Here is a 12183-nt window from a genome sequence, read left to right on the forward strand (position 1 = left end):
CTTGGGCTGGATGGAAGGTAACCCTCACTGAACACAGGTCCCCCTTAAGGAGTGCGAACATGAGCAGTTGAGGCTCTGTCAAAAAGGAAGTGGCTGGGGAGAAATCAACTTTTTCCCACTACATTAATCCCTTTAAACCAATCTTGAAACCTTCCTTTCCCTGGGAGACTCTTTCACTGGTCATAAATCTCTATTCTATAATCAATCAATTCTATTTCCTCTGCCCGTTCCTGAATGTTTACTTGACTTCTTTGCCTTAACTGGTTTCTTCGGGAGACCCTGCTCATGCTTCCACATACCTCAGGCCCAGATGATCATTGAGGAGGAGTCCTGCTTACTCTCCATGGGCTCTTTCAAATATTTTTCCTTTATCTTCTCTCAAAAATAACAACTCTTTTAAAACTCATACCAAAAGTCACCACCTACTATGCCTTCTAGGTGCTGTCAAAAATGTGGATCACTCCCTCTTCACTCACTAAAGTCTTGGGCTCCTAATTCAACGCATTTCACTCTACCTCGATTCTTGTCATCATTCTTGGTATGCAACTTCTGTCTTCAGTTGGATGTAAAGAAAAGAAAAGCCAACTCTAACAAGATGACATCATGCAAACTATTCATACATAACTTATCACCTTATGCTATATTATACATTAAAGCAAAGGAGAGAGAAAATAAAGACATAAATTTTAATGTTTGGTCAAGAGCATCACCAAGTTTTGCTGCTGGCACCTCATGTATTGATAATTTTCTAGGTAATTTCTTCTGGACACTTTATGATATGCTGCAGTTCAACAGTGTTTACATTTTACCTGGTCTTTTACACATTTTTATTTTGTTTTATTTTATTTATTTTTTTGGCCACTCTGAGCAGCTTGCAGGATCTTAGTTCCCTGACCAGGGATTGAACCCGGGCCACGGCAGTGAAAGCACTGAGTCCTAACCACTGGACCACCAGGGAATTCCCCACATTTTTAAATATAAGCATTCTGTCTTACTTGATAAGACAATTGGCTATTTTCATGTATTGCATGAGAAATACAGAATGAGTCTTTCTTCAAATGACATCCACCCTACTGCCTATAGATTCTTTTCCTATATCTCCAAACAAGCACCTCAAAACAGACATTTTGATTAAGCTTTCCTGATACCTGTGTGCCTCAGTCATAAATCAGCTCAAATTTCTAAGAAAGAGTATAGCTGTTTTCATTCCTCTACTTCAGCTTGCTATAGTTCATCCATCAAAAGTAAGATTGAACTTTGTGATCACCTCAAATCACAGGACAGATGGGGAGGAAATATACTACACCATATGAACTTCACCTTGTTCATTTGATTCTAGGGTTTAATTGGAGTCTCAAAAGGAGAGAAGAGAAAGAATGCTGCAGAAAATTTTCAAGAAATAGTGAACAGGGGACTTCCCTGGTGGTCCAGTGGGTAGGACTCCACACTCCCAGTGTGGGGGGCCCAGGTTCGATCCCTGGTTGGGGAACTAGATCTCACATGCATGCAGCAACTGGGAGTTCGTGTGCACAACTAAGAAGTCCGCATGCTGCAACTAAAAGATCCTGCATGCCGCAACTGAGACACGGAGCAGCCAAATAAATAAACAAAGAAACAAAAAAAAAATAAATATTTCAAAAAAAAAGAAAGAAAGAACAAAAAGTAGCGTTCCTAAAGTAGTGAAAGACAAAAGTTTACAAAGTCAAAAAGCTCAGAGAGGATTTCCCTTGTGGTCCAGTGGTTAAGACCCCATGCCTCCACTGCAGGGGGCATGGGTTCAATCCCTGGTTGGGGAACTAAGATCCTGCATGCCATGTGGTGTGGCCAAAAATAAAAGAATAAAAGCTCAGAGAGGGGCTTCCGTGGTGGCACAGTGATTGAGAGTCCACCTGCAGATGCAGGGGACGCGGGTTCGTGCCCCGGTCCAGGAAGATCCCACATGCCGCGGAGCGGCTGGACCCGTGAGCCATGGCCACTGAGCCTGCGCGTCCGGAGCCTGTGCTCCGCAACGGGAGAGACCACAACAGTGAGGGACCCGCGTACCGCAAAAAAAAAAAAAGCTCAGAGAGACTTAAATAGAATACATTTGAAGAAAACTATGCCTAGGCACATATTAAACTGCTGAAAATTAAAGACAAAAATGATATATGTTCTATAACTTAAATAACCGTGGCCTGCTCACCGGATGCCACTACCAGCCAGATGACAGTAAAAAAAAAAATATTTAAAGCTCTGAAAGGAGAAAAAACGAGGTGATCTCAGAATTCTATATCCAAGAAAAATTTTCTTCAAGAATTAAGATGAAATAAATGTTTTACAGACAAAGGAAAACTAAGAGAATTTGTCAACACCAGACCCGACATTACAGGAAATGCTTAAGAAAGTTACTCAGACTAAATAGATATACTACAGGATAACCTAAATTTTCAGAAACAAATAAAGATACTGGAAACAATAAAAAATAATATTTTACATTTCTCAGATATTTAACTCTTAATTGCCTTTCAATAGGTATAACTGTTCAAAGAAAAAAATTATAACATTGTTTTGTTAGGTTTACATTGTATGTGTATATGATAATTTCAACAACTATCATATAAAGGACGATAGAAAGATGGTAAATGGACATATAGAAATGTGAGTTTTCTGCATTTCATGTTAAATTGTACAGTAGTAACATTAAAAATACAGTGAAATGTTAGACAAGTATAATGTAATCTCTAGAGTAACTACTAGAAAAGAAAAAAGAATCAATGCAAAGAGGTATAGCCAAAAGATAAATTGAAATGAAATAAAATTTCAAATACTCTCCCCACTACCAAAAAAAAAAAAAAGCAGAAAATGAGAAGTAAAGGAACAGAAATAAAGGGAGCAAACAGAGAACAGTAAAGGGGTTGGCCTAAGTTTAACCATATCAAGTTACATTATATGTTACCAGACTAAATGTTCAAATTAAAAGGCACAGATTCCAAAATTAATAAAATAGCAAGTGGCGATTACATGCTCTCTATAGAAGGTACATTTTAAAAGTAACTGGATGGAAGAATACATATCATGCAAATGTGAGTATAAGAAAGCTGATGTGGCTTAACTTATACCAAATAAAATATGCTTAAATATAGAGATTATTACCAAAGATAAAGAACATCTCACAAAGATAAAAGGTTAGTTCTGTCTTGAAGACATAATATTAATGTGTATATGTCTAATAAATGAGTTTCATAATAGATAATGCAAAAATTAACAGAATTAATGGGGGAAATAGACAATTTCACATTCCTGGAGGAGATTGTAACACTATTCTTGACAGAATTTGATCCCCCCAAAAAGTCAGTGAAGAAATAAAGGAATCACCATAGTAATCCGCTAAAGCAGAAAACAAGAAAAGTTATATGATCATATAAATTGTTGCAGAAAAACTGAAACTGAGCGGGGCCCTACGGGCTTCCAGGCACGGAGGCCTTTTTGTCTACCATTTCTTGTAGGCAAGACTCCAGCCTCCACGACCTTCCAACAGTTGCAAATCAAAGGAGGAGCAGCCAGGAAACCACCTGAGGCCCTGCACACACCCTAATCTTGTCAGCAACCCCACCCTTTTGAAACTCTGCAGAAGAAAGAAGAATGCAAGACTGTTACTGCCTAGATCCTTATCACATACCCCTGACCAGGAGCCCTGACTATAAGACCTCTCCCTATTCCCCAGGGAGAGGGACACAGTTCCTGAGGTGCTAGCCTGCTGTGTTCCCCTCTTGGCCTGGCAAATAATAAAGCCACCCTTTCTTTTTCCTCCAAAACTCTGCCTCTGTATCTCATCTCAGCATTGATGTACAGGGAGCCAAGATTTTGGGAGCAAAACCATTTTACAACTTCCAACTAAAGTGTGTCACTGGGCATCTGGCTCTACAAGGATTAGCTCAGCCACTGCATTTGCTGATCTCCAACACACTCTGAAAGGAATTCAGGGTGGAGATCAGGAATGAGATACCCTATGCTCTGGGAAAAACTGGCAGAACAGGCCTTCAGATAGTTAGATATTTTCAGGAGAAAATTTTATTTACCCAATTTCTTGTATCTTCTCATACATAGAAAAGCACTAAAATTATTAACGGAGGTATCTGCTCCTTGTGACTAGCAGCAACCTTCTTGTTACTAGTAGCAACCGCGTACCAAGATGTGCGCTTGACTGCATGCACCCCCTTCACTAAAATCATATATATATGGACCTGGACCTCCACCCATCCCCACCTCCACCTCTTGGGAGAAGTTCTGCAGAGCTATCTGAGAGAATGTCTCCTGGGTATAGTCTTCTGTAAGTCCCCAAATAACAGTGAACTCACAGCTCTCTCATGTTGTGCTTTTTTCTCTTTTCCAGTTGACACAATATTTAATATCCATTCATGATTTTAAAAAAAACAACAAACCTCTTAGCAATCTTGGAATAGAGGGACATTTCCTTAATCAGTAAAGAATATCTACAAAAAATCTACATATAACATCACACTTAATGGGGAAACTCTGAATGCTTTCCCACTAAGATCAGACATAGGGAAAGAATGTTTGCTCTCATCACTTTTATTCAATGCAGTACTGGAACTACAATCAGCACAATAAGGACTATATATATATATATATATATATATATATATATATATATATGGCATACAGTTTGAAAACAGAGAAATAAAATGGTCCCTGTTTGAAGATGGCCTGATTTTCTACATAGAAAGTAAATCCTAATGAATCTACAAAAACTCCTAGAACTAACACATGAGTTTAGACAAGCCACAGAATGCAAAATCAACAGTATTTCTATATACTAGCAACAAAAATGTGAAAACTGAAATTAAACACAATATGATTTTACATCTGCTGCAAAGAAAATGAAATACTTCAATATAAAGGTAACAATACATATACAAGATCTGCATCCTGAAAATTGCAAAATGTTGTTAAAGGAAGACCTAAATAATTGTAGAGACTTACCATAATCATGGATGGAAAGTCGAGACATAGTAAAACTGCGAAGTGCCCCTAAATTGCTCTGTAAGATTAAAGCAATTCTTATCAAAATCTCATCAAGGATTTTTCTAGATATAGATATATTTATTCTATATTTTATATGAATAGCAAATGATATAGAAAAATAAAGTGGGATGAATCATCCTATGCATTGTTAAGGCTTACTACATAACTTCAGTAATCAAGACAACATGGTACTGGCAGGGAGTAGACACATAGATCAGCAGAGCATCAGAGAACTCAAAGAGACTCACACAGATATGCCCAAATGATTACTGACAAAGGAGCAAAAGCAATGGATAGCCTTTCAACAAATGGGGCTAGAGCAACTGGACATCTACAGGTAAAAAAAGAATGACCCTCAACCAAGCATTACACCTTATACAAAAATTAACTCTAAAATGAATCACAAAATATATTGTAAAATGTAAACTATAAAATTTGGGGGTAAAAAGAGGAGAAAAGGGATCTAGGGCTAGACAAAAAGTTCTTAGACATGAACCCAAGAGCGTGATCTATAGAATGAAAAATTGATAAATTAGACCTTATTAAAATTAAACACTTCTGATGTGCAAACAACCCAGTTAAGGTGTGAAAAGACAAATAACAGACTAGGAAAAATATCTGTACACCACAAAGCCAACAAAAAACTTGTATATAGAAAATATAAAGAAACCTCAAAGCTCAGTAGAAAAAAAAAAAGTATCCAAATAGTGAATAGGTCAAAGGCATGAACAGACATTTCACTGCAGATGGTATACAGATGGTGAATAAGCACAGGAAAAGATGTTCAATATCATTAGGTACTAGGGAATGCAAATTAAAACCATAATAAGGTATCTCTATGTACCTGTCAGAATGGGTAAAATTAAAAAGAGTAATAATTCCAATGAAAAATATAAAATGATATAGCCATACTATAGTTTGGCAGATTCTTCAACAACTAAAAGTGTACTTTTCCTACAAACAAGCAATTTTCACTCGGGGGTACTTATCCCAGAAAAATGAAAACCTATGGTTACATAAAAGCTGTACATGGATGTTAATGGCAGCTTTATTCATAATAGCCAACAAGTGGAAGCAAAACAAATGTCCCTCAGTGGGTGAAAAGTTAAACTGTAGTACATCCCTATGATGAATGAAGAGACTGAAAGACTCTTCCAAATTTATCTACAGATTCAATGCAATTTTAATCAAAGTTCCAGCAGGCTTTTTTTTTTGGTAGGAATTGAGAAGTTGATTCTAAAATTTATTTGGATATGCAAATGACTTAAAACAGTCAAAGCAATTTTTAAAAAGAAAAATTTGTAGGATTAACTCTACCTGATTTTCAGACTTACTATTAAGCTAGACTAAACCAGATAGTGTGGTACTGAGATATATAGATTAATAGATCAATAGAAGAAAATATAAAATCAAAAAAACAGGCCATGGATTTATGGTCAAGTGATTTTGGACCAAGTACCAAGGCAATTCAACAGGGAAAGAAAAGTTTTTAAACAAATCTTGCAGGAATAATTAAATAATTGTATTTAAAAAATCATCAACTCTTACATCATACCACACACAAAAATTAACTTGAAGTGGATCATTGACCTAAATGTGCAAACTAAAATTACAAAACTTCTAAAAAAAAATAATATAAGAAAATCTTCACAACTTCTCATAGGCCTAGATAGGACACAGAGTATGAAACATAAGACAAAAATTGTTCAACTGGAGTTTATCGAAATTAAATATCTCTGCCCTTCAAAAACTCCACTAGGAAAACAAAAAAAGCCAACCATAGAACAGAAGAAAATATTCACAAAAATGTCTGACAAAAGAATGTATAAAGAAAGAACTCCTATACTCAATAATAAATCAAAACAATTTAAAAATTTTAAAAAAGTGAACAGAGACCCTATAAAACAAGATATACAAATGTCCAATAAGTGCATGAGAAGAGGGGTGGGATAGGGATGTTGGGAGGGAGACGCAAGAGGGAGGAGATATGGGGATATATGTATATGTATAGCTGATTCACTTTGTTATACAGCAGAAACTAACACACCATTGTAAAGCAATTATACTCTAATAAAGGTGTTAAAAAAAAAGAAAACGCAAATTAAAACCACAATGAGATACTAGTACACACCCACTAAAATGGTTAAAATGAAAACAACTGACAATACTAGTTAGGAATGTAAAATGGTACAACCACTTTTGAAACCTGTTTGCCATTTTCTCAAAAAGTTAAACACGTGCTTATCATCCAACACAGCCATTCAAAAAGAAATAAAATCATATGTAAACATATGCTCATAGCAACTTTGTGCACAATAATGAAAAACTAAAAACAACCCCAGATCCATCAACTACATGTTGGAGTCTCTCCATTCAATAGAATACTACTCAGCAATAAAAAGCAATAAACTACAGACACATGCAACAACCTGGATGAATTCCAAAATCATTCATTATGCTGAGTGAAAGACACAAAACAGCACATACTGTATGATTCTATTTATATAAAGTTCTAGAAAATATAAAGGAGTCCAAAGGAAGGGAGTTGAAGGGAGGAATAAACTGCAAAGGCATGATGTAAATTTTCTGTATCTTAATTGAGGAGGTGGTTTGCTGAGTATATTGTGCATCTGTCAATACTCTCAAATCATAGGCGTTATATGGATGCAGTTTATTTTACGTAAATTATGATTCAATAAATTTTTTTTAGTGATACTCCTTTGAAAGAGTCGGAATATAGAAATAAATGTCATAACTGCCTTCAAGGAATTCATAATCACTCCCCTGGATGAATGTCACTCCTCCTCTTGCCAAGAGACTGGTGGGTTTGCACTGATCCTTTTGCTTTCACTTTGTCCTATTTGTGTTACTTAAATTTGCAACACGGGATAAAGGTTTAATTTGTAGTGGACAGAATCTGAAACTTTAATCTCCTTTCCTCTAAATCAGAGTTTACAACCATCTTCCTCTTCCTGGCAGAATATGACATTTAAATAAAATTCCTGATTAAACCCAGGCACGGAGAACAAAGAATAACATTGAGCTGCAGTCCAAAGTACATGCAGTCCAAAGTACATGAAGCTGAAACATCTCTTAATAAAGTAACCAGATACTTTTTCTGCAGATGAAGTTGGGGAAGAAAGGCTCCTTCAACATTCAAGTAGATTTGACTCCAAGAGTGGAATAAAGGAACATTTAAACTACCATGATGTGGTATCACATTAATGTGATATCATATAATTTCACACAAAGGTTGCCCACATGAATAAAATCAGTTTGCATACAGTTCTCACTCTGCAATATTTTAAACACTATTTTTAAGATCAAGTATATGAAACAAACTTACCGAAGAAATGATTTAATATTTTCAGCTTTCATCTCAGACACCAGTTTCCACCTTAGATTTTGGTGAGTGTCCCCTGAAGTGGCTGTTTCTTTGAGAGGCTTACTAAGCCAGCCTGGGAGGAGAATACATACACATAAACATACTACATACACAAGAAATTGCTTTTGACTTTTATAAGAACTAGAAGCCAAAGGGGAAGAAGGAAAAAAAAAAAGCCCTTACCTAAGAAACAGATCATGGTGAGCTTTACAAAAAAATTCATACCAAATGCAGAAAACCTTCAAATTCTGATGTGTAACTTTGAGTTGGTTAAACGAGTTTTAGGTGAGGGCTATTCTTTTCATTTTCCCATGAGTTATGCATCAAGGCACGGGTCTTTACCTTTCTTGTTCTCCCATAGGGGTTAAGTTCATAGCACAGTGCCTGACACACAGGGAGCATTCGACAAATATTTATGTAATAAATGATGACAGAAGGGCAGTTGAAAGTTTTGACTCATTAATGGTCTTGGAAATGAAATCATCTTTTTGACCCCTGCGGATAGTGACAACTCTAAATTGTCTTAACAGCCCTTAACAGTACCCTGAACTCAGCGAGCATTTAATGAATTTGAATTTCTGGCACACTTTATTAGGAAGGCCGAAATGCATTCCACTCAGTTTCCGGTTGGGCTGAAATTCAAGGAGCTCAGCCGGCCCGGCGCCCAGCGCGCAGCCCAGCTCTTCAGCCCCAGGCTCTACCGCTTTCCTCCGGGGAGGCTGGAGGGATCCGGGGAAGGGGTCGGTACACTTACCCACCATAAATCCACCCAGGAAAGATGCCAGCGCTGCAGCCAAGCACACCCAGAGATGTAGACGACCCCTGGACTTGGCCATGGCTTCCTCGGGACTGAGCAGGAGGTGCCGGCTACCGGAGCGAGCCTCGGGAATGAGGGCGAACAGGGAGAGCGCGCCCGGGAACGCGGGGAACGCCCAGGTTGCGGCAGACCGTGGCCTCCGCTGACCGTCCTCAAAGCCCTGCCTCTGCTCTCCTGGTGGGTCCAGAGGCGAATGGAAACCGGCCCCAAACTCCTGGCTCCTGCGATCTCCAGGGGGCCTCGAGGGGAGAGAGGAAGCCCTGCAGGAGGAGGACACATTCTGCTTGCTGGCAGGCAACGCCCACTCTGTTGATCCTGGATAAGGTCTGCGTTCCGGGAGACTACTGAAAACGTCCCTGCTTGTTCCCTGAAGAACTCTAATTACCAGCCTCATTCCAGGAGCTGCCAGATGCATTTAACTGCAGCTTTTTCTTCCCTGTTTATTGCCCTGCTGCCAGATTCTGACTAATTTATAACTGGTCACACTTGGGCAGCATTTCTGGTTCTGGCTGCTCTGTGATAACACATTAGTTTCTTAACCACATATAACCTCAAAACTGACGGGAGATACGTTCGGTAGATTACTCCTTTCTGCTCGTGGACGCCGCCGAGTAAGCATCGTTGATGTCTCCCCCCACCTCCACTGCCGTCATGTCTAAGTCAGAGTCACCCAAAGAGCCCGAACAGCTGCGGAAGCTCTTCAGCGGAGGTTTGAGCTTTGAAACAACCGATGAGAGTCTGAGGAGCCATTGTGAGCAGTGGGGAGCGCTCACAGATTGTGTGGTAATGAGGGATCCAAACACCAAGCGCTCAAGGGGCTTCGGGTTTGTCACATATGCCACTGTGGAGGAGGTGGATGCGGCCATGAATGCAAGGCCACACGAGGTGGATGGAAGAGTGGTGGAACCAAAGAGGGCCGTCTCAAGAGAAGATTCTCAAAGACCTGGTGCTCACTTAACTGTGAAAAAGATTGCTGCTGGTGGCATTAAAGAAGACACTGAGGAACATCACCTAAGAGATTATTTTGAACAGTATGGGAAGATTGAAGTGACTGAAATCATGACTGATCGAGGCAGTGACAAAAAGAGAGGCTTTGCTTTCGTAACCTTTGATGACCATGACTCTGTAGACAAGACTGTCATTCAGACACTGTGAATGGCCACAACTGTGAAGTAAGGAAAGCCCTATCTAAGCAACAGATGGCTAGTGCCTCATCCAGCCAAAGAGGTCGAAGTGGTTCTGGAAACTTTGGTGGTCGTGGTGGAGGGGGTTTTGGTGGGAATGGCAGCTTTGGTCATGGAGGAAACTTCAGTGGTCAAGGTGGCTTTGGTAGCAGCCGTGGTGGTGGTGGATATGGTGGCAGTGGGGATGGCTATAATGGATTTGGTAATGATGGAAGCAATTTTGGAGGTGGTGGAAGCTACAATGATTTTGGCAGTCACAACAATCAATCTTCAAATTTTGGACCCATGAAAGGAGGAAACTTTGGAGGCAGAAGTTCTGGCCCCTATGGTGGTGGAGGCCAATACTTTGCCAAACCCCAAAACCAAGGTGGCTATGGTGGTTCCAGCAGCAGCAGTAGCTGTGGCAGTGGCAGAAGGTTTTGATTACTGCCAGGAAACAAAGCTTAGCAGGAGAGGAGAGCCAGAGAAGTGACAGGGAAGCTACAGGTTACAACAGATTTGTGAGCCCAGCCAAGCACAGTGGTGGCAGGGCCTAGCTGCTACAGAGAAGACACGTTTTAGACAATACTCATGTGTATGGGCAAAAAAACTTGAGGGCTGTATTTGTGACTAATTGTAATTTCGGTTTATTTGGCCTCACTGTGTATCAGGCACAGGAACTTTTTTCAGTAACAGTTATACCCCCAATCTTCACTGCATTGTCTGAGACCCGGATAATCTTAGATAAGGCACTTTTCTTTGCTCCTAAAAAGTTGCCAGAAGGGTCTAGTTTCTTTTTCTTGCACTGCAATTGTTGATAAATGTATTTGATGGTTTTTCCTTCAGAAATTTTGTAGAAGAAATATAGGTTTCTGATAACTGTCAGACCATACTACTGAACTGGGTAACAAATTACAGAACTCTAATTGAAAAACTGATGGCTTCCTAAAACTGCTAACAGCAGATCAAGATCAACAAGAATCAATTACATTAATGATTGAATGAACTGATGAATATTATTATAATTTTTATGACTTTTTGTTTGAAATATTACTGGTTTTTTAATCTTTCATTTTCAGATATGAGGAAACCTTTCCTCTTGTGTAATGACACACGGCAATTTGGTAAATCATACTTTTGTATAATATCTTTGTATTTACATAAAGTCACTAATAATCTGTTCTCCTTGTAACAGGGCACAATTGGAAACACTGTTTACATTAACAAGGCTTTGACTGGAAGGCAATATTTGAGAATATGCATTGAATCAGATATGACCAGACAGCTTTAAGGAACTAAGATTGATTTTATGAAGCTATAAAGCCCCTTAGAAAACCAGCCTGGTACCTTGCTTACTTACAGTGTTCCTAGCAGCCTTACCGGGTGAGTAAGAATGGTCGCTTCCTGGCAGATGCAAGAACCTCAGGATATTTTGGGAACCTCAAGAAGAGAGAAATTCTCCCAAATCTATAAGTATTACATGCAAGTGTGATGGCAAATACTTGGCCTGGCTTGCTGGCCTTGAGAGCTATTAAAAATTCAGTCTGGGACTTTCCTGGTTGTCCAGTGGTTAAGACTCCATGCTTCCACTGCAGGGGGCACAGGTTTGATCCCTGGTTGGGGAAATAAGATCCTGCATGCTGTGCTGTGTGGCGAAAAAAAAAGCCTATGTGCTCAATTGCTATTCTTGCTAGACTTAAGTAAATAATCGGCCAATTTTAATGAAACTAAACTTATTTTGCAAACAAATTAGTTTTAATTTGGCTTTCGTTGGTAGAAATGAGAGTGATTTT

General features: G+C 39.0%; 1 protein-coding gene and 1 pseudogene across 3 annotated transcripts in view; one reads left to right on the plus strand and one right to left on the minus strand.

Moving 5' to 3' along the window:
* The window catches only part of NAALAD2 (N-acetylated alpha-linked acidic dipeptidase 2), a 58601-nt gene extending 48958 nt beyond the window's left edge, over positions 1 to 9643 (minus strand). Inside the window, exons 1-2 of one of the 3 annotated variants that reach the window (XM_073808322.1) lie at positions 9165 to 9642; positions 8372 to 8483 (exon numbers count right to left, since the gene is read on the minus strand). In XM_073808322.1, the coding sequence (XP_073664423.1) occupies positions 8372 to 8483; positions 9165 to 9642 (590 nt within the window). Of the gene's footprint in view, positions 1 to 8371; positions 8484 to 9164 lie in introns of all 3 variants that reach the window. The other 2 variants (XM_004320353.4, XM_019923757.3) reach the window with 2 other exon arrangements.
* An 82-nt stretch (positions 9644 to 9725) lies between these two features.
* On the plus strand, positions 9726 to 11438 carry LOC101331628 (heterogeneous nuclear ribonucleoprotein A1-like; annotated as a pseudogene).
* Positions 11439 to 12183: the final 745 nt, after the last annotated feature.

This window comes from Tursiops truncatus, chromosome 8, assembly GCF_011762595.2.
Source record: "Tursiops truncatus isolate mTurTru1 chromosome 8, mTurTru1.mat.Y, whole genome shotgun sequence".
NCBI lineage: Eukaryota > Metazoa > Chordata > Mammalia > Artiodactyla > Delphinidae > Tursiops > Tursiops truncatus.